This window comes from Epargyreus clarus, unplaced genomic scaffold, assembly GCF_041222505.1.
Source record: "Epargyreus clarus isolate Ecla_fem2 unplaced genomic scaffold, WU_Ecla_fem_2.2 ptg000008l, whole genome shotgun sequence".
Lineage (NCBI taxonomy): Eukaryota > Metazoa > Arthropoda > Insecta > Lepidoptera > Hesperiidae > Epargyreus > Epargyreus clarus.
In genome coordinates this window covers 8,735,726-8,763,352 of record NW_027332216.1, presented here as the reverse complement: position 1 = coordinate 8,763,352, position 27,627 = coordinate 8,735,726, and the positions used below count along the sequence as shown (strand labels likewise).

The following is a 27,627-nucleotide window of genomic DNA, read 5'->3' as shown; positions in this document are numbered from 1 at the left end:
ACAAAAGCGTTGAAACCGGCACCTCGACCCTTAAAAATCGGTAATGTCGCCCCTCGCAATTTCGCAGATATTTGCACGATGTTTAACGCTCATGTTGTGTTGCGGTACCGCGTCGCAACGCCTTGCCGTGTGTCGGCCCTTTTAGCATGTTGTGGCAGAATCATAGATATATTATCCTACTGACGTTAATATATCTATGGGCAGAATGAATTTAATCTGTGGTGCGGTGAGGCGCGGTGCGGCGTGGCGGGGGAAATTGAGTTTTGGCGGGAAGCCAATTGTCATAATCGTCTTTATTATAAAGTATTTACAAAATATATCATCTTCCTCTAAATGTTTCTTTTATTGTGATACAATCAAGAAATATAGCTTTATAATGTTATTCTTAAAATCGATATGGTATATGTGTATAACAAACTTTTTAATAACAGAACTTTGCTTTTATTTTCCTGTCAGTTTTTGTCAAACAGAATAACAGGAAGGTCATCACAGGGAAATCATCTTTCAATACCTGCAAAAACTTTTGAGCAATAAAATCAAAGACGAATAATTTTGTTTGTTTTGAACATGTTTAGAGTTTTTCTGAGAAAAATGTGTTCCATGGAAGCAACATCCACGAAAACGCCAATACCAGTATTTGGTAAGTATAAACATTACTCATTTATTTTTATAACAAACTTTTTGTATATTTCTTTGTGTACCTACTTATCGTCACACCATTACAGTTAAATTGCCTAAATTGAGTACACAGATTTGGTAGAAATTTTAAAGATTATTTTAGTCATACCACAGTCCTACTTTGATGTTGCTGAAAAACTGTAATTATGTTGGTATGATACGGTATGATACGGCTCATATGTAATCAAATTGTACCATTTCTGCCATTTTAATATGGAGATCCGGGTTCTAATCATATGCATCGATCTTTCAAATTAATTTTCCTATTATAACAAATGTCCTATCTATTAGTTTAACGGTGATGATGACAGTAACGGAACTAACTACAAGACTTAGACAGACCAACGTTATGACCATCACTTGACACTGATGTGAACTATGGTCCAGAATGGCTTTGGATCTTTATCCAAAACCATTCCACTACAAAAGATTCACATAGGAAGCTTATGGCTTGGTAATCATAATAACTTAAGCTTTGACGGTATGCCATCATCATATATAGCCATCATCATCTTACTTATACTAGAAAAAATATTTATTGATTACATATTAAACAGGTGTCGAGGGGCGCTATGTCTCAGCGCTATATAGTGCAGCTTTACAGATGAAACAAATTGAGCAAGTCGAGAAACATTTTCGTGCATTACACAAGGAACTCCTGAAACCCAAAGTGGTAGACTTTATCGAGACAAGTATGCTATCGTCCGCAGCTAAGACGAAAGTAATGAAGGAAGTAGCTGAACAAGCAGGTTGTTTAACAGTAATAGTCATAAAATTATTTATTGTTATAGCTACAGTTTAATTGTTTACGGTTCGTTATGTCATCAGTTATTATTTGCGCAATAATAGTTTACTATCTCAGGTTCACTAGGTACCATATTATGTATATATTTCATTGAAAAATAACGCCTTTATACTTGTAGTTGATTTTTATAATGACCATTATGCTAGTTTTGATTTCGCCTTATTTCTATGCATATATTAATTTAATTCAATTTCAGTTTGTGTGTGGCACCTTTTTTAACTTTTCACATTTCCCGCTGTATCTGTTTAAAACATTTTCATCCAAAACAGTCATGTCAGGAAAACTACAGAACTTATTTCTACTAATTTCTGGAATACGTAAAGTACAAGCTATATTATAATAAGATAACGCGTTGTATATACTTCAAACTTGGTCTTAGTTCTCTGGGATAGGGGCGAATCTTGTAACGTTTAACGTGTAAAAAATGCATAGTAAGAAAATTAATTAGATTTTATAAATATTTGTAGGTATGCCTCCTTCTGCTGTGAATTTTCTATCGCTCGTCGCGGAAAACGGAAGACTAAAGTTACTAAGACGTATGATAACAATGTTTTTGGCAGTAATGGTGGCGCATAGAAACGAAGCCTTATGTGAAGTGATTACTGCAAAGCCTCTCGATGATGGCACACGAAAATCACTTATGGAGGCTTTAAAAAAATTCGTCAAGGATGGTAAAAATATTCAACTAACAGAAAAAGTAGAACCATCTATAATAGGAGGAATGATAGTCGGTGTGGAAGATAAACATATAGACTTGAGTATTGCTAGGAAAATACAAATGTACACCGATATATTAAAACAGACTATTTAATTTACTTATGAACTTGCCAATAAAACAAATTTTGAAGTGTTATTTCATTTTTACTTTATATTACAATAAATTACATATTTATTAAACTTATTTTACAAACATAATATCATTTGCAAATAAAATTGTATTAACATTATATTTATTTTTAGCTTAATGAATACGGTATGGCCAATCGTACCACATAAAACTTCGCATGAAGTTGTCAGAAATTTGTCTTATCTCTAAAGATACGATGCAGATCCATATCTCCATGTATGTTTTGACTCTGTTTTGGTTATAAGATTCGCATGGTAGCCAGGGCGCTGGTCCTTTGGGGGGTTCAGGCATGGAGAATTTGCTAATATGATGGGAATTTTCTCAGCGTGTATTCTGTAGTTTACGCGATCCGCACTCAAAGAACCTGTCATAACTCTCTGGAAACTAGAAGTAAGAACCCAAAGCTCTTGTTGGCTTTTGAGGTTGTTTATTATTTTCATTCCGCTCGCGAACTGCAAGAGTTCTTGATCAACGGCGACCTCGTGGAAATTTTTAGGCGAAAATTCGGTAGCTGTGTTCCAACATACTATTGAAGGTGGGTCCATGAGACCGAAGTACATTATTCCTTTGTGGTCAATGGCCTCCGCCGCTGACTGGTTAGGACGTGTTTCGGGGAAAACCTTCAACAATAGCAAAATATTTTTAAAAACATTTCAATATCGTCGTCCAGATGTTATTGTTCTAATATATTATCATTCGATTAAAGCCAGGGCATATGCTAAAATGCCGCCTTATGCCAAAATGTTTAATTTACTGCCTAACTGTATGTTCAAGTATTTAAACACTGGATAGTAAGTACTTATATATATTTTATAATAAGCATTCATATATCAAATCTTTGTACTTTAATATTTTAACATGTATGAGTAGGGTACATCTAGTGGTCTTATTGACATATCATTGTAACCGATATACTGCAGAGCAAACCTAAAGCAGAAATAGGTAAGAGCGGCTGCCGTATTACAGAAGTTAAATGAAAAACATTGGCAATACAATTGGCTGGTTTCTGGTTTGAAGGGTGTGGTAAGGGAGACATACTTATTCGAGGCGTTCCAACTTAGTCCTCAGGAGTAGCGGCGTATCTGTGGCCGACCTCAGATACAAATATCAAATCTTATCTAAGGTTAATTACGGATATCCATGGGCGGCAGACATCAGGTGGACTGCGTGCTCGTCTGATACTTCTATATTATAAAAAATATATATATAATACTCACATTAATTGAATCTGGGTGAGCATTACTGTCGTGGAGGAACGTTTCGTTCCGTAAAACGCTAGTGAGGACTACGTTCTCGGTGTTGGAAGCCAAAGCGTGGAAGTACAGGAAACGGTCGTGGCCGGGTCTGTACGGCGAGAGAGCCATCCCGAGGATCCCATCCATCAGGTCGAAGCTTTCACCTGTAAAAAAATCACAAAAACCTAGTAAATGTCTTCGAAAGTAAGATTAAAAATATTTATGATCATCTTGAAAGCTTAGAATAAATTCTACATGATACATTAATTTGAAAACACTCTTCTGCATACTTCAAACCTTAAAAAGTATCAATTATTTTGAAAACATTGCGAGAAAATGCCTAAGGCCGTTACTAATCTTAATGTCACTATTACAACACCCTATCTACCGACTACAGCAGCGCTTAATACTGCTGTTATTTGGCAGAAATCGGTGTGGCGGTGATGCCGGCGGAGTCTTTCCACCACACAGGTTTCTCCAAGCTTAGTAAATAATCGCCTAAAGTCTACCCAAATAGAGAAGACCTGGTCTTACTCTCCCGAAATAGAGAAGACCTAGTCTTAACAGTGAAGCAGATGATAAGTGGGACAATAAAAGAAGCTGGAACTTACCATCGATGGTGAAAGTACCATGCGACGGGAACGGGTACATAAGTCGGTGAGTGACCCTCCAGGAACGATCAGACGCCACGTCCACCACCAGCATCCCGAAGCCGGACACATCAGCGACGTACACGAAGGTATCTGAGCAGTCGTTGTCGTCGAAACCCCGGACGTCTACGATCTGAAAAAAAATCCTCATTCAAATCTTTGCAATGTTTAAAGTTTAAATGGGACACAAATTAACCAATACCAAAAGTATTTTTTGTATGGCAGACGGGCTATCTAATAGAAAGCAGTCACCGTTGCCATTTGCAATATCAGAGTAGTTGCCAATGCAACACTAGCTTTGTAGGAGAGCTCTTTTTGCACCTTTATTGTCTTAGCACTCAGGGAATACCTCAGGAAGTTCATTCCACATTTTGCACGTACGCGGCGTAAAAGACCGTGCAAACTGAACCGTGGAGGACCGCCACGGAAGATCTTAAATAACATTAATATGATCTATGAAGTTCTGTTATTATGTGATTTATTTTTAATCTAGTAAGAGTACTGTGACGAAACTATCGCAACGCCTACTCCGCCCTTGTAGCAGCTGTACTGCTGTGTTAGAGCTTGCAACCTTAGCACACCCTTCAAACCAGAACACAACAGCGCTTAACAATGCTGTTATTAGGCAGATAAGTGTGGCGATGGTGCCACCGCAGTAGATCAACAGAGAGTTCTACTACCTTCAAAATTCTAAATTGTTATTTATTATTATCAATCTATTCAATTTTTTGCATAAGCTTTTTGACCAGACCTATCTAGTCAAAACTTCATTGCAAATCTTACCGGTGTGATGAACAACGATGTTGCTATGTATTTGGACTCGTTGACGATGTGCCTGTAGACGAGCTGGTCCGTATTGAGGTCGAAGGCCAGCAGCTGTGGCGGACACACCTGCTTCTCATTTATCTTGCCCGCGTCCATCACCCACAGGCGATTGCACTTGTCGATCTGTAACCGAATTACGATAAGGTAAAAACTTTGATAAGTAAAATAGAAAGATTCTTCACCGCCTTACAATTGAATGAAGCCGTGAAAGGCTAATTTTATCATTTATTTTTTGAATTCTTGACAAAATACGTACAAATAACTAACACTACGTAATTTACGTAATAAATAAATAATCTTTTCAAACGTTTTAGTGACATTTTAGAACAGAGACGTGGAAAAAATTATTTACACAACAATTTCAATTCTTAAAATTGGTTACACTGTCTTGTTATGAGTGATCAATCTATGTATTTTACTTATCTAAGGTTACAAAACATAAGCGTAGATAAGTTTTCTTAAGGAGTGGCATAGTCGGAGTCAGTGAAACAAAAAGGTCGGCTATTCTCTACCTTTTTTTTTTCTTAACGAGGGGGAAACCTTCAAAAGGTACCTGACGACGTGGAAGCGACGCCGGGTTATGTGGGATTTTTCGGCTATTCTCTACCTAGCAGCTTGCATGGTTAGTAGTAGGAAATTTGGCCCCTCGATCACATGGTCTGAGGTCCGAAGTCAGAACTTTCCTACCAGTTTTTTTTTTAAATATGTGCGTATTGAAAATTAATTATCACGATTTTAAGAAATTGAATAAGATCACTTAACTCGAGTTATTTTTCGTGTGTAAGATAATTTAACTTCTTTTTTTTATAATATAGGAGTAGCAGACGAGCATGCAGTCCACCTGATGGTAAGTGTCTACTGCCGCCCATGGACATTTGTAATCAACCCCTAATAGGATTAGATATTCCTACCTGAGGTCGGCCACAGATGCGCCGCTACCCCTGAGGACTAAGCTGGAACGCCTCGGAAAAGTCTGTCTCCCTTACCACACCCTTCAAACCGGAACACAGCAGCGCCTAACAACTTACAGCGGTCCTAAACACGGAAGTCATTCCATTGCAGTTGATTCCTTGGTGGTCGTGCCATCCGTATTCAGGGTAGCCAGCTATCCTTCCATCTTCTTCCACTGTACCCAGGGTGACGGGCCGGCCCTCATCGAAACGAGGAAATGTTACAAATAGTCGAGATTTCAGCCCACCTGCAATAACACAAGTTTATATTTAATAAACACTATATATTGGCTTAAAAATCCAAAGGGTAAAAACAGAACACTATTACTAAGAATACGCTGTCTGTCCGTATGTCACAGAGCTCTATATCCTGACCTTTAGGGCTCGAACACAAAACTGCGATGCGACGCGATGCGAATTCGCAACGCAGAAAATTGCCATGCGAATTGCTGCGATGCGATATCGTGCGGCGTAGCGTCTCTCAGGGTGACCAACAACAACAACCACTGTGCGATGCGAATCAATTCGCAAGTTCTTGCGATGCGTCGAGGGAGCTCGCAGATTTTTGCGATGCGACGTCGCATCGCAGTTTTGTGTACGAACCCTTATAGATAGATACTTAATTTACTTACAAAGTATCTTTACGGGTATAATAACAAATACTGAAAATAAAAAAGCGTTATTTTTCGACGTTTTACGTTTTATCTATTGAACCGTAATAGGAAGACAGTTCAAATTTTCACATTGCATTTACTTAAATGGCTGCTATAGTAACAAATACTAAAAATATGAAAATGTTGGTGATACGGAACTCTCCATGTGCGATTCGACTTGCACTTGGCCAATTATTTAATAACATAGAACTAGCAAAAGAACGTGCAGTCCATCTACTAATTGTCTCATGGACATCTGTACCTAATCCCAGATAGATTCGTTGCTACTATTAGGGACGTTGCTACCCCTTAGGACTAAATAGGAATGGCCTCGGATAAGTATGTTTCCTTGATTACGCCTTCAAACCAGAGCACATCTGCGCTAAACATTGATGTTGTTGGGCAGAAATAAAGGTGAATTTATTATTTCGTAAATATTTTCAAACGCTAGAAACTAACAACAATTTTTGCTAGGCTAAGATTTTTTGAGACGACTAGCATATAATTATGTCTATAAGGATAATATGTTTACACTTTTTCATAGCTTTACATTGCTGTATCTTTACTAGACGTATTATGAAGCCAATTTATTCACAAAGACTATTAATATTAATCCACCAGCAATTTTATGTATATGCAAAGACATTTAACCATGTATTTGTAATAGATTGGACATGACGAGGAAAAACCCATCACATATTACTATTTACTAAAGTTATTTTGGAATAAAATGTCCAACGTCATTCATTCCGAGATTATGAAGCGACTTGTACCAAGTGTGAAGCAGAATGCAGGTTTTGTATGTTAATCTTCTTAATGGCATCTCTATAGGCCTAGTAGGTATGTATTTAATCTATTTGTTAGTGTGTAATAAAATAACACTAATCAATTTACAAAACGCAATTTTTACACCTACTTTAAAATCAAACGATGATAATAATCGATGAACTCAAAGTTGTATCGGCCCAAAACTGTCTATCACCTTATTTTGTTATGAAAATTTTAAGGTGATCGTTACATCTTTTTTGACTTAAAGTAAAACAATTATATTATTGAAATGTAATTTTAGTAGTGTTATTATTTCAATTAGATATTTCAGACTAAACTGTAATTATTCCAGTAGGTACGTCTACTTCTCCGAAAACAAAAATTATAATCTATTCGTTTCTTTGTGAAAGAATTAATAAAATCCTTGAATAGTATACAAAAAAGACAGAAAATTGTGTCAAGATTTAGTATTTAACTAATTTTACCAGTTAAGGATAACAGTTGCAAAACATGAAGTAATTAATCGGTCTTATTTAATAACTAAATGGATTATCGATATTATCAGTGGCATGCACCATTTACATTGTTATTGTTTTTTGTACTATTGTATTGCAAAACATTTCTCATTAAGATTCGTATCATTATTTTTCTACGTTCATTAAGTACGTTAATCATGTTATTGAAACAATGATTCGTTTTATGGCAGTTGTTTTATATTTTTTAGTAATTTAATTTATATTGTATAATGTATATTTTATAATTAGCTGACCCGGCGAAGGTTATGTTCCCATAGAAATAAAAAAATGTTAAGGGTGAACAACCCTTATCACTTAGGGGTATGAAAAATAGATTGTATCCGATTCTCAGACCTACTGAATATGCATATAAAATTTGGTGGAAATCGGTAAAGCCGTTTTGGAGGAGTACGGTAACTAACATTGTGACACGAGAATTTTATATATTATAATCATATTAAATTGCAAATGCACAAAATATAGGTAAATTAATTATGGCCGTGTACGACAAAAGTTGGAAATATATCTATTCTAATATCTATTCTAGTACAGGATATCTACGTATCCTGTACATATTTTATTAAGGGTGAAACGTTTGGCTTTATCATAGATGTAATCACTTGCCCAGATCAAAGTAAAACATATGCACACTAAGTAGATGTAAATACACAATAATATACCCAGTATGTTTATTTCTTATAAGTGTACTCATTAGCATATGATTATATAACACTATCTACTTTCTCCTAAGGGGAGATCCACAAATTACGTGAGGTGTTTTTTTGAATTTTCTGTCCCTCCCTCCCCCCCTGGTGAGATGTCGTGAGATTTTATTCAACCCCCTCCCCCATCCCCCAATCTTACGTGAGATTTTTCAAAATGTGCGTTTCTTAAATATGTAAACGTGTTGGAGTGTTATTGTAAAAAGAAAAAAAAAATGCTTCGTACTTTTATTTACGACTAGTTAAGACTAGTAATCAATATTGCTGAGTTATAAGTGTAATAAAAAATTAACAATAGAATACTTAAATCGTAACTAATGCGATTAAAAAAAAATATCTACTCTAATTCAGTCCGAGGAGGATCATGCGTGAATGATCTTAATCGTATTACAGTTATGCTTAAATCTTAATCATGTAGAATCTGGATAATGGGTCAAAATAGTATAGTTTTTTTTTGTTTCAATAAGAAAAAAAAATTGCGTGATATTTGCCGAGACCCCCCCTCTCTCCAACGCAAGATTAGATGAGATTTGACTCGACCCCCCCTCCCCCTTAAACATCTCACGTAATTTGTGGATCTCCCCTAAGTAGGTATATAACTATGTAAGAATTAATGAAGGATTTATCCGCTAGCTTAAGGTTATATGTCTGAAGATGAGTCCATTTAAATACAGAACTACCGCTATAATTCGCAGTAATGTGATATGTAAATAACTAAATAATAAAGCGCAAACAGGTCATTACAACTTTATCTATACTAATATTATAAAGAGGAAAACCTTGTTTGTTTGTTTGATTGTAATTAATAGGCTCAAAAACTACTGGACCGATTTAAAAAATTATTTCACCATTCAAAAGCTACATTATCCACGAGTAACATAGTCTATATTTTATATGAAATATATTTAATAAATAGATTTTGAGGCGGGACAAAGTTTGCCGGGTCAGCTTAAAAATAACTAAATCTAAATGATGAATTTAGGTTTCTGTTTCTGGGCCTGGGTGTTTGTGTATTTGTCTGTGTGTGTGTTCATGGCACCCACGACACAGGGAATCCTAGTGTGGGACTGTGAGTGTAGAAAGCGTCTAACCCCTAATCTAAATGGAATTGTGAAAAGTAACACGTCAATTGTGGTCTCATTTTTAGGATCACTCATTATTTTCATTATACAATACGAAAGTAACACTGATAAATCTCTGTCTCTTAAATATCTCTCTCTATCTTAGTCTTAAAAATGGAATTACCATCTTTAAACTTGTCTCTACAAGTTTTCGTATATAATAAATCATCTCGTTCGATTAGCCTCCCACAGGTTAACTGTACAATAAACATGACTATGGGATAACCAGTTTTATTTTCGAAGTTGGTTAAATATTTTGTTTATTGTTAAATAGTTGTTGTATGTTTGTTTGTTGTACACTAACATGGATTTAAGAAAATATGTACTAACCAAATCTATGGACTGTAAAAAAAATAAAGGTCTAATATTATTATAAAGCATCGACGTATTTATATTTATAGCCTACATACTTTTAAGCTTGTTATAAAGTTCACATGTATTATATGCAATATACACGGAGCGTCACCTTCCTTCTCTCTTAAGATACAAGCGAAAATAAAATATACACCACGATGCATACTACTTCCACGTTTGAAGCTGGTAGAACCTTGTGATTCGACTCCGGCGGCACCACCGCCATACCTATTTCTGCCTAATAACAGCAGTGTTAGGCGCTGCTGTGTTCCGGTTTGAAGGGTGTGGGTAAGGGAGACAGACTTTTCCGAGGCGTTCCAGCTTAGTCCTCAGGGGTAGCGGCGCATCTGTGGCCGACCTCAGGTAGGAATATCTAATCCTATCTGGGGTTGATTACAGATGTCCATGGGCGGCAGTACCCACTTAACAACAGACTGCATGCTCGTCTGCTATTCCTATATTATATAAAAAAAAGTACAAACGTACAGCATAATTTTACTATAATATAGATGTCTCACGGAAGACTGTCAGCCAGAAACAATCACCATAATATAATTGATGCCGTGCTTTCAAGAGCACTCCAAATTACAAAAAGTGTTGTGGTGAAATAACCGCTCTCGTTTTCTTCTTAATATTTCTTTTGCAAAGTTGGCGTGTGTCCATTTGTTCAGTAAATTAAAATCGAACTAAGATTTTAGTTAAAAAGTATAATGTAACTAAAGTATACGTAATGTTTACGATAGTGAAGAATGTAAACAATTCCTACAATACCTAACTTTGTTGCACAGATTAAAATCGCATTACGTTACATACCTATTTTAAATATTTCAATAAAATAAATATTCCGTTTTGAATAGCATTTTTTTTTAATTGAATGCATAACAATGTGCATTGTACATAATTAGTATTGAAGCATATCCCGACAAACTAAACAATGAATTCTTTAAAAATGTACCTACTCAAACCATTAAATTCGGTTTTAATATAGAGAATTTAACATATTTATTTGTACTACATACTTCAACGAAAAATGATTTAACCGCGCAATAAAGTTGACACAGCCAGGTAATGTAACCTGTTTTTTTAGAAATATAATTAGCATTCAACGCGGAAAACTTAAAACATAAGTATTAAATCTGAAAAGTTATTGCACTAAAACATGCGTGAAACTGCAGGACACAATTCTTAATAACTAAAAATACTGTAACTTACCATTTCTATGTTGCACATCGACATCAATGGGCACGGAATTTCCAGGAACGTAATATCTTTGTTCAATTGCAGCCTTTCGAGCCTCTTCACTCGGGAACACGAAGTCTATCTCGGCCCATTGCCTCACTACTCGTAGGTTGCTCTTCGCATTGAAACCTGGCCAGCAACACGCAAGGCAGTATGACAACAGGAAAAACCTTTCGACTCCGTACGCCATCTCCGCCTTGTAGATGTCCAAGAGATGTGGATCTGAAAAAGTTATTTGCAACGCATATAAATTAAAAGTCGATATTTGTCTGTGGTTTTAAATACCTGTAATTAACATAAAAACTCGTTCTTATGATCATTGTTTATCTGTGTGTCTATACCTAGATGCTAGTCATCAAAATAACTGAATTGGTTTGGGCATGATTTTGACTACCAGTAAAAAATAGAGAGCTCTTCAAGTGCAAAGGATTTTTATCAATACATCATTCAAGCGTACGTGAAAAACAGCGCGTAGGTATGCGAAGATAATCTTGCATCAAAAAGACTACACGGATGCATCTGCATTAAAATATCTTTGTCAATGTCATAATTGACAACCCGCGTGGCGGAGCGGTCACCATAGCGGTCTGACGCGCAAAGGGTCCCGGGTTCAATCCCCGGCTAGACAGATATCTAAATGATGAATTTACATTTCTGTTTCTGGATCTGGGTGTTTGTGTATTTGTCTATGTGTGTGTCCATGGCACCCACGACACAGGGAATCCTAGTGTGCCCCACACTAGTGTGCCCCACACTAGGATTGTGAGTGTAGAAAGCGTTATAGCGTTATAATCTAGACGCACGGCAATGCATTGGAAGAATTTTTATGTTTTGTAGCCTGACGTATATTTCAATAGTTATTTATTTTTAAATTAGTAAAGTAAATATGTAGAGTTCAAGTTTAAGTACATACATGTACAAAATCGCGTGTACACAATACATAAAATCTTAGTTTCAACAAATTAAGTATATCTTTATTTAAATCCTTATATTATGTACTACGGCAACGTATATATACACCACATATTGGCCCAATGTTATCGCTCCAACACTTGGCGCCAACATTTGAATTTGGTGATAATTTGAAGAAATACTTTTAAAGATTTTCGTGTCATTTCTGAATAAAGCAGGTATTCTTAAACAAAGAATGCTGCACTTTTAACCTTAACCTTTATTTATTACATTATCGAAAGTAGATCAGGTATGTCTTAATATCCTTCTTCATAAAAAATGTTATATAACTAGAAGCGAATGAATTCTTTGTTAACTACTTTTAAAATGTTTTGACTGCATTGGTATTCTGTAAATCTTAATAACACTTCGTGAGAAATAAAGGTTGAAAAAGAATTTGTTATTTTTCGCATTAACTAAATATTTACCTGCTTTCTTTGTTCTTTTTGCAAACAACATTGAGGTAGGAGGAATGTGAAATATTTGAGGAGTACATATTAGTTTCTTATATTTAAAAATGACGTAAATATGCAAATAGTGAAGATTACCATATTGATTGAGCAGCGATTTGCACGGCCTGAATGGACGCTGGTACGACAACACCATCTTGTTTTACCACAACTTATCGTTTTTATTCAATTTCACGTACCGGATCTTCTTCACAATGTCGCGAGACACAATATTATTAGTTTTTAACGTTAATAGTAATAAAACGTTTATTTCGAACTAATCACTATGGCACAGATTCGAGTTCATCTTAAAAAAAGTTTTTCGTTACTGACATAACGTGCTCTATTTTTCATAACACTTTCACCGCACTTTGTTCCACACTGGCACGTATTTATGCTTCTATTATAGAAGAAAGTGACTAAGAATAATCTATAAAGTAACAAGTTGTTATGCAGTACGCGATTACAGTGCAAATACAATTTTACTGCCGTCACAAACGCCGGGAAAGTTATGGATACGTTTAAAAACTTCGGCAATTTATCAATGACAAAACCTTAGCAGCAACACTAATTGAAAAAAGTAAATTGCAAGACTTACGTCCGAAGTGATCGAAATCTATTTAAATAATGAAATAACCACTACCGAGTCAATCTACTCTTTAGTAACGGTCTGTAGAATTTGGGTGTTTAATATGTAAATATATAAAAACGTGAATCACTAATGGTACAAAGGGTTTTAGCATTTTAAAATGATGAATGTAAAATAATTTTAAATTTACAACGAAAACCAAAAAATATCGAGGACACACCCACCCGCTGTACCGTATGTAACTGTACTCATATTGTGGGAGTGTTGGGCATACGCCGATGGTGAGGGTAATTACCAACAAAAAAACGGCTAAAAAAATATCAAACTTGAGTAAAAAAATTGTCGGTAAAAAGTTATTCAGATGTTTTTACAATCGCGACATTTCATTGAATGTTCTGTTTCTGTGTATATAAAAACTGAATCTATTTCTGAATTTCTCGTCTATTAATAAGACGTCATTTCATTGTTAGACAACGTTGAAAATCAGGTATAAAATAAACGTATAAAAATATAATTATATGAGACACAAAAAACAAATTCCGTGTTCCAATATTTTGAAGAAACAATAATGTGTCTTGTTATGACGCAAAAAAATTAATGTAATTGTAATACAAAGGAAAGGGATAAAAACTTTCAACAATAAAACTTACTAAAATTACAACCTGTTAACATTAAAATTATCTTGTCATTAGGTAATGATAATTATTTGAAGTAAAAACAACTGAATTTAATAAGATAAACGTAAATTAAATGATTACTTAATCATCACTGTACACACGCAAATACTCGTTCCAGTTATATAATAACATTTTTAAATGTAATTATTACAGTTATTATTCGTTTTCAAATGTTACGTGACAAGTTAATTTAGAAAATGTTATATTCAAATTCGATAAAATTTTAATTAGGTATCTATCAATCAATGTTTTAGTTTGTAATCTACACAACGAACTATTAATGTCTTTAAATAATTTTAATAAATTATTTTATAAATACAAGCTATTTTTAACCTACGTTAAAGTTACACGCACCCATGTAACGCATAATTTGTAGGATTTATTTTAGTCTATTAGCCGTTTGCTTTTCAAAATATATAATAGTTCGTTAATAATTAAACGTACAACAGACATTAATTTAAACAAAGAAGCATAACTTCTTACGTGCGTACATATGTATATACGCCGGTTTACATTTGAACTACACAAACGAAAAAACTTTACACGTGTCTTTGTAAATAACAAAATTCACAGCATCCAAGAGAAAGGTAGTTGACATCTGATCAACGTCTATCAAACTGGATAGAATATCTCTCCCGGCCTTATTATAGAATTGTATATGAGGAAAATCATTATCTCATTGCAAAACAAAACCTAGAGCTATTTGTTTTACGCTTGTACTCTTCTTAATTACTAGACTATGGGAGGTCGTGACTTGTAATAAAACTCATCTTTTTATAGACAATTGCCTTTGCGTCTCATTAAACAATTGATAGGACGTAAGCGAGTTATGTTATTATCCGAGAAACATGATTGTGTCTTTAGTATGGTAATAAATGATAATAATTTTGTTATGTAACATTACACAAAGTACTAATATTCCAAACAGGATATGAAAATTTGATCGCAGATGCTTTGCTAAATTTGATAACAAGATTGGATAATACAAAAACAATAAATATATGAGGTTAAGTAACACAAAAATGACGTGAATCATGCAATGTTATTTCGCTACACTACAGAATTCATAGATAAGGACCAATCTTATAAAATCGAATGTATCTTCTTCTTTTTATAAACAAACTTGCTGACCCAGCAAACTTTGTACCGCCTCAAAATCTATTTATCAAATATATTTCATACAAAATATAGCCTATGTTACTCGTAGATAACGTAGCTTTCGAATGGTGGAAGAATTTTTCAAATTGGTCCAGTAGTTTTTGAGCCTATTCATTACAATCAAGCAAACAAAAAAAGTTTTCCTCTTTATAATATTAGTGTAGATAATAATAAGGAAACACAACTTTAAAAATTAGACAAAATAAGTTATTTATGAATTATCATCGATGCCTTTTCTCTTAAGTAATATAGAGCTCTCACAAGGTACATCACAACATATGACAAGTTCGCCGCCAGGAAAACTTGTCAATGACCTTAGTTTTTTGACTGATCTCCTCATTTAGGAAATGATTCCGCAAAGAAACTTCGAGCACAACTTTCTCCATGGCTCGTTAACCGACCTTGAGCCTATGTCCACGAGAGCCCACGTTTCCGCGCCTTAAGTCATCAACTCATCGTCATAATAATATATTTACGAGTATATTGGCAGTGATAGCCTAGTGGTTAAGAAACTCGGCCTCTCGATCGAGGGGTCCGAGGTTCAAATCCCAGGCACGCACCTCTGATTTTTCAAAGTTATGTGCGTATTAGAAATTAATTATCACTTGCTAAACGGTGAAGGAAAACATCGTAAGGAAACCTGCATACCTGAGAGATTTATATAAAAAAGAAACTCATATGTATGTGAAGTCTACCAATACGCACTTGGCCAGCGCGGTGGATTATCAGATTATGGCCTAATCCTTCTCATTATGAGAGGAGACCCGTGCCAAGCAGTGGTATATTAATGGGTTGATGATGAGTATATGGACCCATATAACATTGACCCGACTCCGAAAATGCAGTTCCTTAATAATAACGATTGAATACAAGTGTTGTTTTAATTAATAATAATTTGTCATTTCCACATTATCTTTATCATTTCCACATTTTCAACCTTTTGATTTTAAAATGGGTAACTTTTAAATAAGACAAATTTATTCAAAACTAAGTTATTACATTACTAAAATAGGATTGATAAGTAATTATTTATCATTACTAAGTTCATTATTAAGTTTGTTTTTGTTTATGTCGGAACATTCATATTTATAGCTATATATTTTTCTGTCTGTTCTTGTGGTTATTTACCATGGCTTTAAGAATTCAAAGGTTTATTTCTGCTGATGACCACATCCACGTTTTTGTGTTTTGCGGTTTTTTGCTATTCTATTGTTGTTATCCTAAAGATGTTGCGGTCAACGTTATATTTTACAAGATATTTGCAAGACTTTAATTTAAGACAAATTATGAAGAACGAAGCTAAGTAAATGTTCATTAACTAAAAACTGTTAAGCAATGTTCATTCAAAATTCTGTACAATATTCATGGCGTTCTATTTCGTTTAGACACGAACCTAGTAGGCACGGACAAATGGACGTGAGTATGAGTATGTAGATTACATACTGGAATGTATTTGGTACTCGGCACACTTTCCGCGGGACAGGGAGACTCAAAGTATTATGCGTCTCGATTCGTGCACGGCTATTAGATACTCGTCATTATTCAGCGAATTAATCGGCGAATTCTTCGCAAGTATCAAAATATTGCATTAAATGAAATATACTTCTATGAATCTGATAACATCAAAGACAATCTAAAAATTACAATTAAACGATCTCAAAATGGGTCGCGCCAATTTTAGCGGACTTAATTTGCCCTTGCTTTCTATCTATTTAAGTTTTTTGGTGTGATAAGTAAATTATATCAGCTCTATTACTTTTTTACATTAATTAAAATGTTCATTATATTTTGTAACATGGTTACATATAAAATTAACATGAACATGTTAGCTCCTTTAGAATTAAATGGTGGTTTTATTAACATATTTATGGTAGTGTTTTGTAATTTTTAAAGCTATGTTAACATCTTCATGTGAATTGTCGCTTATAAGTCTGAGTTATGACGTAGGACTGGACGATGCGTTATGTTAAGATACAGCAAGGTTATCGACCCACGATAATAAATGATAATAAAGTATTTATTTAAAATTGTACATAAGCACCTAAATGTGTATATTCAGTAATATTCACCCTTGAAATGTTTACAAGATAATATTACATCTTATGAGATAATATGAGCGCCGGTCATCATAAGTTCATTTTTTTATCATTGTAGTTGATTAAAATTTTCAACAGTTACAGTTTTGTAGTTACTACGTATTGATATGAAACGTTTTTTGTCACTTATGATATGTAGAGTTAGAAATAATGTTACTGTTTACCATGTAGGTACAATGTATAATTAAATCAATTAAAAAACTTCAAAATAGTCTAACGTGTATATAGTCTATGTCCGCTGTATAGGAGTTGTATTAATCTGCTATAATCTTGTCTGAAAGCAGGCATGCTCACAAAGTGCGAGGAAACGCCTTTGCATTGGGTAATAGCAAAATGTCCGGTACCGTTGAAAACAACAATGATTTTATCTAATCTTTGGATAACAAACCGTTATTTATGAATGACAATAGAATATCAAACTACTGAACAAGCAGTTCATAATTTTAATTATTGACATGTCAAACCAAACATGTGGTTATACACCCATTCTAATTGAATAGGTAAAGTTCACTAACCTTTAATGTTTTTATAATGTTTTAACGAGAAATCTGATAAAAGTGCAATTTGGCAAACAAAGAATTTATCGTCAAGCTTTTTAAGGAATTTACCTAAATGACCAAGTTCAAACAATGGTAAGGCACAAAAAACAAAGCTGATATATTAAAAATACACTGAAAAGGTCAATTTCGGCGTAAGTTTTTTTTAAACGGTAAACACGCTCGGGCCATTACGGACAATTGACCGTGAAGAGACCGTTATGCTCCAAGCATATTAATACTACACTATTACCTTACAAACTATACCTAAATCACGCTTTTATGGAAATTTTAATTTTAATATTGTTCCGGCAAAGATTTATACGAATTAAGCGAACGTAAATTCCGAGGTGCAAATCCCAGGCACAACCTCTGATTTTTCAAACTTATATGCGTATTAGAAGTTAATTATTACTTGCTTAAACAGTGAGGGAAAATATCGCGAGGAAACCCGCATATCTGAGAAACCAAGTTTTCAAAGGTACAAAGGTAAAGTCTACCAATTCGCACTTGGCTAGCGTGGTGGACTATGGCCTAGTCCTTCTCATTCCGAGAGTAGACCCGTGCCCAGCAGTGGGACAACAATGGGTTCATGAAGATGATGATGAAATTCCATACTGCCTCAGATCCAAGAATTTAAAAATTGACTACTATGTCACGTTGTTTATAAAAACGCTTGCCAGAAAATCCAAGTGAAGATTGCATAATGCAAACCTTACCAACGAAATGTATTACTGTAGGCTGAACGCTTATTAGCTATCGCGTAAACTATCGCTCTGGGTTACCATCTTGTTGCTTAAGCCACTGAGCCGTCGTTTAATCCACTGCCACTCGAGTATCTAATCCTGGTACTACGAGTATATTGTTAAAACAACTTACGAGTGGGATAAGTTTGATTTTACTTTAAAATCTGTCAACAGTCGATTATCTACGCCTCTGTATAAGCTAACTAGCTGACCCGGCAAACTTTGTACCGCCTCAAAATCTATATTACAAATATATTCATATACAATATAACTCGTGGATAATGTGGCTTTCGAATGGTGAAAGAATTTTTGAAATCGATCCAGTAGTTTTTTACAATCAAACAAAGAAACAAATTTTTCCTCTTTATAATATTAGTATAGATAATCGCCGAGCAACTTCTAACAATCGCGTTAACAACTATTTAATCGCTAAAGCAACCTGTTGCTAAAACAGTAGCAAATGGGCGTTCAACCTTACTTTAATTGTTTATGTAATAGAAACCATAAATTAGTTAATTACTCAAACTTGACTCAAACAGTCACCATTGCAAATTGATTGATTTATATTTTTCCAACGCTCTTTTTAATTAGCGGACTTTCTAAGAGTTATAAATAATTAGATATGCTATGAAAAGTTTTCTCTTGTTGTTCCGGCAATTGATCTCATTGGACTAGTAAAACCATTCTGTGGAATAACTGTAAAAACTCGAGGGCAACCTCCGTTTTTTCATGAAGAAACGGCCTCATTATTTTTACGTGCTTTCTTTTTTCGATTATTTTTCTTTTAGTAATTACACTAGCCAATTTATATTAATGATGACTAGAATCAAACTTTTTATTATATTATTTTGTTTACTTCTGTGAAATGAACAACATTAAGTGTAATTTAGGTATTCATGTATCTATTAGGCTTTGTATATATTAGGCTCTGGGAAATCCATAATAGAAGGGTCATTAAATATTGAACTGGTCTATTTTTAAACATACATATTTTAATATCAAATCTAATAGTAGGCCCGAAATGTGGAATGATAATACTGGCTTCTGTATAAAACAATACAAACATTCCAATTAATTGTGGTGTTTGAGAAGTAGGTACATCTTGATAGCCAGATGTCATCTTGGAGAATACTAACTTGTTATGAGTCAATATTATATAATTTCTAGATAACCTCGTTTCATCAGCTCACTATATTGTCCTGTATATGCAACAAACGTGGTTATAGGCAGGTAGAAGAAAGCGAAGAAAAAAATCCATTAAAAGGAATTTGTAACAGTACTATTAAAATAGCAGACGTGTTATTTATATTAAATAATTATATTTTATCAAAATTTTGCTTGCTCAGGAATTCTACGTGTTTTTCGATTTATGTGATAATTTACATCAACGACGTTACTTTTGTGGTTTAGAAACCGGTACTTAAAAATCTGGTTCGATATTAATAAAATAACACGTAAATATATTCACATACATATGATACCACAATATTCATAAATAAGATAAATATTATTTTATAGCTAATCATAAAATCATCTTGACGTCACATTATGAATATGAGGGTGGCAGAACCCTTTGTGGTTAGACTCCGGCGGCACCACCGCCACACACACCTATTTGTGCCTAATAACAGCAGTGTTACCCCCAGCTAGGGTTAGAAATTTCTACCTAAGGTCAGCCACCGACGCGCCGCTATCCCCGAGGACTAAGCTGGAAGGCCTCGGAAAAATATGTCTCCCTTACCACACCCTTCAAACCAGGCATCGCTTAACACTGCTGTTATGAGGCAGAAATGTGTGTAGTAGTGGTGCCGCCGGAGACGAACCACAAAGCGTTCTACCACCTTCACTTCTAAACCACTTAACATAATTTAAAAATCGTTAGAATTGGCTTGATTATAGACTAGTGACGTCACATTAATCGAATGCCCTCTATAAGACATAAAGTTATGATTATTTTGTAATATGTTTAAGCTTTAAGAGCATTGGTACATCTGATGTTCAAATCTTAACCAAAAGATTAATAGGATTAGGAATAAACTGAAACCTTTTGTATGTTGGTGTAATAATGAATGAAATCGCAAAGATTGCTTAATTAGTTATTTAATCTTTTCGACCTGAAAACTTACTTTAATCAAGAAATATTTAAGTGATATGCATGCTAAAATGGAATCAAAATATTTAATTATGACTTTTTGATTTAGAAATAATTATGTTTATTTGAGAAATATATAATAATATGCATACAATTATAATTATTTCAATTAGATAAACATCCAATTAAAATTAGCACGCTATTTATATTGTGCAGATCTTTTTCAAACAGCATCTCATTTATTTACGTCAATTTTGATATATCTGTGTCATTTTATTAGTCCTGTGTCCTTTTGTTCGTGCAATTATTCTAACGAGATAATTTCTTTTTATGTATGTTTTGTGATTATAAGACTCAAGATTTAGATACTGTAAAATATGAAACCAAATCTTGATGTATAAAATTATTCCGATCCGGTAGTAGTTTAAGAAAATATTGTAACTGACAATTTGTAAGTGCCGCCGTTGGCCTATACAAAAATAAATATATTTCATTTCATATATTTCATTTAATTTCATTTCATTAAGTAGATGATATTATAATTAATTACGGTAAACACATTGAACATTAATTTTTCGTGCCCGCTTCGATTTGTCTCGAAGTTTATTTGTATGAAAATTACTTTTTAAATAATTTACTTTGATTTATTATTTAGCATCTATTAAGCATGTGAACGTCAATTTATATTTTATTTAAATTTTTTTTTTGTTTTAACAAAAAAATATATAGCAGATTACCTACATATAAAAGATAACATTTATATCTACTGTAACGGAATTTTATGTAAGTAGATATTTGTACAATAACCATTACCATACAATGTTTTTACATAACCGTAAGCATTTCCGTAGTGTTAACCAAAATACTTACATGATAAAAAAACATTGCACACATTGTTTTTACAGATAAACTGTATTCATGAGCGAAAACTTCGTTATAATCCGTTCAGTACTTCATATTAATATGATTATTGTCTGTAAGAGGACACATATTTTTCCGAGGCATTCCAGCTTAGTCCTCAGGGGTACCTAGTGGCGCATGTGTGGTCGACCACAGTTAAGACTCTAATCTTGTCTGGGGAAGATCACAGATGTGCATGGGCAACAGTAGCCACTTACCTACAGGTGGACTGCACGTCGTTTGATACTCTTATATAATATTATAAAAAAACCTGCTTTACTTATGACACTCCCATAGTTCAGAGAGGTCAAGCTAAACCATCCTTAATATTAAGAAATAGTCGTCAAATCAATTAAACATTTAATGTTTTTCCTTGAACAGCCCAAGTTACAACTTCTTATAAGAAACTATTTTTTAAGCGACTTCTTGATGATTTTCGGTTCATCTATTGAACAAGTGATGTACTTGAACCGTAACAAACAGACATTTGAATTTTTTACAAGTTGTGTTTTATATTAATATGGCTGCAGCAAAAACAGACCCATATAAAAATCGATACTTTTCATACTACTCAACTGCTATGATAATAAATAATTAAAATATGTGATGTTACAGCACACTATATGCGAGTTCGATTCGCACTTGGCCAACGGTTTTATGATTAGGCTATTACCTTCATATTGCTATATGCACACACATCATCTGCTTATGCGCTGAGTTGTTTTATTTCAATGTTTTTTGCAGTATAAGATCATAGAAAAACCCATTGTATTCCTATCACAAAGGTGTACTTTGGAATGAATATGCAAAAATACTAATATTTACTTAAATAGAATTCGTAATGTTCTTAGAAGAGCAATGTCCGGTCGGATATATTTAGTTCGAAAGTGACCTTTGATGAGCTTTGGAGGACCGTCATTGGCGTAAATGCCAATAATATGGAGATCCGAAAGATTCCAATTTTTTTTGTGTAAAAAATAGTTATGGAAGTGTTTGTCCCTCGTAAAACTCGATTTTGAATTTAATGGAATGCATATATCACATATGTCAATGAGCAATGACCGCCACTAAAACTTATATCGCTAGGCAGATGAAGCTATAGATGCCTGAATGTCACAGATTTTTAGGGTTCCATTCCCAAAGAGTAAAAACGTGGTCTATTAATAAGCCTCTGAATTCTGTTAGTCTGTTACAAAAGTCTATTTCCTCAATCGTCACGGATAGATATACATACTTGTGTATATAAATGTGTATTACTACGGGTTCTATATAAAAAAACGAAGAATACAGTCCTCATACAAGAAACCAGACTTTTTCGACTATTTTCTGTTTATTTGTTGAACCTGAATAAGGTCGAAAAGGTTAGACGCCTCACAATATAATATGTAATTCATCAGCCATTATGATATCTACAGCAAATACAGTGTTAAATATTTCATGATGGTACGGAATCCGTAGTGTGCGAGTTCAACTCATCCTTGATCAATTTTTCTATCATACATCAGCTGTATTTGGACTGCTTTAAAAGCAAAGGTGAAACTCCTTAGATATTATTCATACATTATGAAAACGATTCCTTAGTCTTTAACCTACTCCTACGTGAGTGATCCTTGAGTAGGTAAGGAAATTTTTTAAATACTTGGGATGACACGAAGGAAATAATTAAATTCATAACAAGAAGGTAATTTAAAAGGTAAATTAAAAGAATATTGTTGAAATGGCCTTCTACATTACATATTTTATTTAGATTAGTTTCCGGGTACAGTATGATTTTATGACTTTTAATTAAGGATATTCCAATCATCAACAGGCAACAAATAAAGATTTTAGCTATTTTATTTACGTTTTTATGATATAGAACTAGAAAATAAGCATGCAATCCACCTAATAATAAGTGGCATCTGCCGCACATGGAAATCTATAATCAACTCGAGATAGGATTCAAGTCCTACCTGAGGATTGTCACACATTGCTAGTGCCTGACATAGATTAGTAAAGATTACTCACGCCTAACAAGAAAATGTACCCAGTTTTGAGAATTGAAATAGTTGCGTAAAAAAGTTTTGCCACGTCTCCATGCTAAAATGTCCCTAAAATATTTGAAATAATTATTTATTTATTACGTAAATTACGTAATTATTACGTAAATTAGTTATTTATTCGTAAATTTTCTCTAAAAATGATTTTATTTGTCAAGGATTCAAAAAAAGAACTTACTTAAATAAGCCATTTGTGGCTTCATTCAATTTCAAGGCGGCGAAGTATCTTTACTAATCTATGGTGCCTGACGACTAAGTTAGAACGCTTTGTGTCCTTACCACACAACAACTTCAAATACCTTCCATTATTCAAAAAAATCTACATTTAATTTTTTTTTGCCAATATAGGTATGCTAGCATCTGCAACGAATATATTAATAATTAATAACGCATACAGGTATATTCACTGATTCGCATTCATGATACTAGTATAAAAATGTCGTGAAGTCGAATTCGTAATTGAAAATATACCGCACATTTTCTATAATTTTCTCACATTCATGCAAGAAATTAATTGTACTGGAAGACTTCGCAAAAATATATATTGAAAAATGTAGAGCTATAACAATTGGGTACTCACATTTTAATACGTACGAATTTAATTGCAGAGTTTACTATTTGTTATATTATTTTTACAAATAGATGAGAATAGAAATAATCTGAAGTGTATATGACACGTGTATAAAGTTTAAAGACAAATTGAGATCATTTCATAATTAATTATTATCTCCATCAATAATGACAGATATTATGTATAATATCTTACGTTTATGTAATTATGTTTTAATTTTCAATTCAAGAATCGTTTTTAAAACGATAACAAGAAACGAGTTCTATCAGGCGATCCGTTTTTGTTTAATATTTTGAAGTAAATGACACACACAAGAGTACATTAAAATATTTCGGTATTTTGGATTCCATGCGAATAGAACAATATGAATTATAACCCTTTAATTAGCCTTATTGTACCGTATTTCTTATTTGTTTTCATTACAAACTTAATCAGAATTACCATCAGCTATATGATAAACAATGGACAGAATGGATAGTGAGGCTCTCAATCGAGAAGTCCGTGGTCGGAATGGAAGAGTTAAAAAAATATCAAAATCATGTAAAGTCTGCCAATTCGCACTTGGCTTGGACAGCGCGATGGACTAAAGCCGAAACCCCTTTCATTATGAAAGGAGGCCAGTGTCCAGCGGCGGAACAGTAACTAGTTGATAACGATGATACAAGTATATAGATAATAGCATAGCCATTACGGCCATCTGACCTGAACCTTGAACTCACGTATGATACAATATTACCACTTCATTTGGATGACCCATAGCTAATGCCCAAAAACTAAAATCAGCGTTTAGAATATTTATTCCTGACTCTGGTTTATAATATCGATTTATAATTAGCATTAATTAACCGTGAAATTTTATTGAATTACAACACATATGAACGTCACAATTATACGTTGTACTGATAAAAATGACAACCATAGAAAATCGCGTATATTGGCCATAATTTATAATTAAATACAAGATTTAAATTTAAATAATAGTATATTATTTATATTTTACAAAATAATAATAAACGCCAATATGCACATTCCTATCGAATTATTGATAAATTATTACCACATACCTTAAAATTCTTGATTTCTAGGTCGGTCAGACGATTAGTGGAGTTGATATATTAATGTATAAGACAAACGTCTTCTGATATCACTGTACTATATAAATTATATGCGAGCACCTCTTTTGAGAGACGAGCGAAGACTGTTGCGAAACTCAACCAAATAAATAATGCCTTTATGCTTTCTGATATTTATTCAATACGGATTATCCTATGCTTACCAACTTTGATAACGGTAGGCTCTTCACAAACCGTCATTTTTATACTTTAGTACATTATGTAGTAGGTAAAAACCGAGATACGAATATTTTTAAATAGGTACCTTTCTTTATATGCGAATGAAATGTTTATAGCAATGAGTATTACATTTTGTTTACGCCGCTGTTGTACTTACTGTATTTTTTTTATATTTTTATTCAATTTAGTTCCTTATTCCTTAAAATAAAGTTTTACAAAAAATATTTGGCGACTGAATAATTATGTCGTTCTAAAGGTCTCGAATAAGTGCGAGTGAACAATAAATAATATGTACAAATGCCTATATTTCAAATTTAGTTTACTTCTTAAAATATCATTATCAATAATTTATATGTATGTAGGTTACTAAGTATCTATAATAATAATAATGTTTATTTATATGTATGTAGGTTACCAAGTCTTTGAAGATATAGTGGCTAATTATTTGAATTTTTGACATTTACACACTTAAATGTTTTAACTAAAATAAATTAAAGTAATATAAAGAAAATAATGAAATAATATAACTTTATTTTAAATTAAATATAAAAAGCTACATCTAAATTGCTGTCCCTGGGATGAGTTCCCAGAATATTTATATTTAGTATCTATTACGAATATTTACGAATGAGTTATTTGATATAAATCGTACCTACGAATCTGTTTATAATATGGTTATCTTATTAATATTGATGTTATAATTGCTTAGTACAGTGTAATTAGAAATAATTTGATATTAAGTGAATATGTAAATTTTACAATAGAAAAGATTTTCATTCAAACAAAAATTAAATATTATACGGATATGGTCAAGTGTGAGTAAGTGTAGGTACTTACTTCAACTTATTTGGTGGTACATATCATTTAAATAAATAAAAAAAATAACATTATGTAGCAAGTTATTTTTATACGCTTCAATATACATAGTTCAGTTCAGTGACATGGGACATGGGACTTGAGAATGGTTTAGATGCACAATTGAGTCCGTGAGAAAAGGTTTTTTAATTAATTTTTAATTCGTAAGTAGTTATAGAATCGGAAACTATGCATTTGATCAAGTGATGATCTTTAGCAAAGTTGTTATCCAAGAGCCCACGACGGTTTGGGAGTTGGTAAGACCAATTTTTGACAGATGGCACCACTGTCATTCTAATGCAGGTACAAATTTTCCGTCTTATGTATGTCATATTATTTCTTTAAAATGCGGGCGAAGCTGCGGGCACCACTTACTCCTTACTAATATTATAAATCCGAAAGTAACTCTGTCTGTCTGTCTGTCTGGTTGTCTCTTCTTCACTCCTAAACCACTGAACCGATTTTAATGAAATGTTGTACAAAGATAGTCTGATACCCGAGAAAGGACATAGGATAGTTTTTATCCCAGAAATCCAACGGGAACTAGAGAGTGCGATCTAAGATCGATTAATCGGAGAATCGATCTTTTGGACCCGAAACATCGATTATTTTAATCGATATTAGTAAGGATTGAGTCGTAAACTATGAATTTGATCAAGTGATGATCTTTAGCAAAGTTGAAGGTACGAATTTTCAGTTTTATATATGTATGTTAGTATGTTATATTATTTTCTTTTAAACGCGGGCGAAGCCGCGGGCAAAAACTAGTAGACTATAAAAATAGTCACTGTGGTTTGCAGCTTACTTTTAATTTATAATTATGCAATATTTTTAATATATTGTTAAATCGGCAATTACATTTTTTGTGTCTTTATGTACTTATGACATGTTAACGTTTCCATTATTAATATAATTATAGTTTAAAAACTAAAACGCACGCTAAAATCGCACAAGGAAAATCATTAATTCTAATGATCGGTTTTTTATAACTGTTCAAAATTGTTAATTAATCGAATCGTTCAAGTAGGTAAAAATTGAGTTCAAAGATTCCGTTACATACATATGTATGTACCTGTATCCTGTACATACATATAAAAGCAAATATAAGAGTGGTAAAAAGTTTCGAAAATACAGAAATCCCATAGGTATGAATAGTAGATTCGATACCCACTTCGATTAGTATTGTTAGCCATGATTTTTACCCGACGGTCAAGGAAAGAAAATATTATAGCGTAAGATTCGCAATTAAATTATTAAAATTATTTTTAAACACTAAAAATAACACAAACACTTCACTTTTTACTGGACTTGTAT

General features: G+C 33.4%; 2 protein-coding genes across 6 annotated transcripts; one reads left to right on the top strand and one right to left on the bottom strand.

Annotated features, from left to right (window-relative positions):
• Positions 1-462: 462 nt before the first annotated feature.
• LOC140744355 (ATP synthase subunit O, mitochondrial) lies at positions 463-2,336 on the top strand. 2 transcript variants are annotated; one of them, XM_073075923.1, is made up of 3 exons: positions 463-640; positions 1,236-1,370; positions 1,951-2,336. In XM_073075923.1, exons 1-3 carry the CDS (start codon positions 568-570, stop codon positions 2,292-2,294), a joined length of 552 nt encoding a protein of 183 aa, XP_072932024.1. In that variant the 5' UTR covers positions 463-567; the 3' UTR covers positions 2,295-2,336. The 2 variants fall into 2 exon arrangements, with proteins under 2 accessions (XP_072932024.1, XP_072932023.1); XM_073075922.1 differs by having other exon boundaries at positions 1,236-1,427.
• Y-d (yellow-d) lies at positions 2,324-27,627 on the bottom strand. Of its 4 annotated transcripts, none has more exons than XM_073075918.1 (8): positions 27,610-27,627; positions 12,862-13,162; positions 11,336-11,584; positions 6,069-6,238; positions 4,999-5,163; positions 4,177-4,348; positions 3,548-3,729; positions 2,324-2,950 (listed from the first exon to the last, which is right to left on the bottom strand). In XM_073075918.1, exons 2-8 carry the CDS (start codon positions 12,917-12,919, stop codon positions 2,516-2,518), a joined length of 1,431 nt encoding a protein of 476 aa, XP_072932019.1. In that variant the 5' UTR covers positions 12,920-13,162; positions 27,610-27,627; the 3' UTR covers positions 2,324-2,515. The 4 variants fall into 4 exon arrangements, with proteins under 4 accessions (XP_072932019.1, XP_072932017.1, XP_072932018.1 ...); XM_073075916.1 differs by lacking the exon at positions 27,610-27,627 and adding an exon at positions 14,512-14,637 and having other exon boundaries at positions 12,862-13,192; XM_073075917.1 differs by lacking the exon at positions 27,610-27,627 and adding an exon at positions 14,520-14,636 and having other exon boundaries at positions 12,862-13,192.

What these genes read in the sequence shown, in the direction of transcription:
- Y-d (XM_073075918.1), bottom strand. Translation starts at nt 12,919, where the DNA reads ATGGTGTTGTCGTACCAGCGTCCATTCAGGCCGTGCAAATCGCTGCTC. An exon ending in ATCGCTGCTCAATCAATATG is followed by an intron (nt 11,585 to 12,861) that starts GTAATCTTCACT and finishes TAACTTTTTCAG; the next exon opens with ATCCACATCTCTTGGACATC. An exon ending in TGGTACTTTCACCATCGATG is followed by an intron (nt 3,730 to 4,176) that starts GTAAGTTCCAGC and finishes ATTTTTTTACAG; the next exon opens with GTGAAAGCTTCGACCTGATG.
- LOC140744355 (XM_073075922.1), top strand. Translation starts at nt 568, where the DNA reads ATGTTTAGAGTTTTTCTGAGAAAAATGTGTTCCATGGAAGCAACATCC. An exon ending in AACGCCAATACCAGTATTTG is followed by an intron (nt 641 to 1,235) that starts GTAAGTATAAAC and finishes CATATTAAACAG; the next exon opens with GTGTCGAGGGGCGCTATGTC. An exon ending in GGAAGTAGCTGAACAAGCAG is followed by an intron (nt 1,428 to 1,950) that starts GTTGTTTAACAG and finishes AAATATTTGTAG; the next exon opens with GTATGCCTCCTTCTGCTGTG.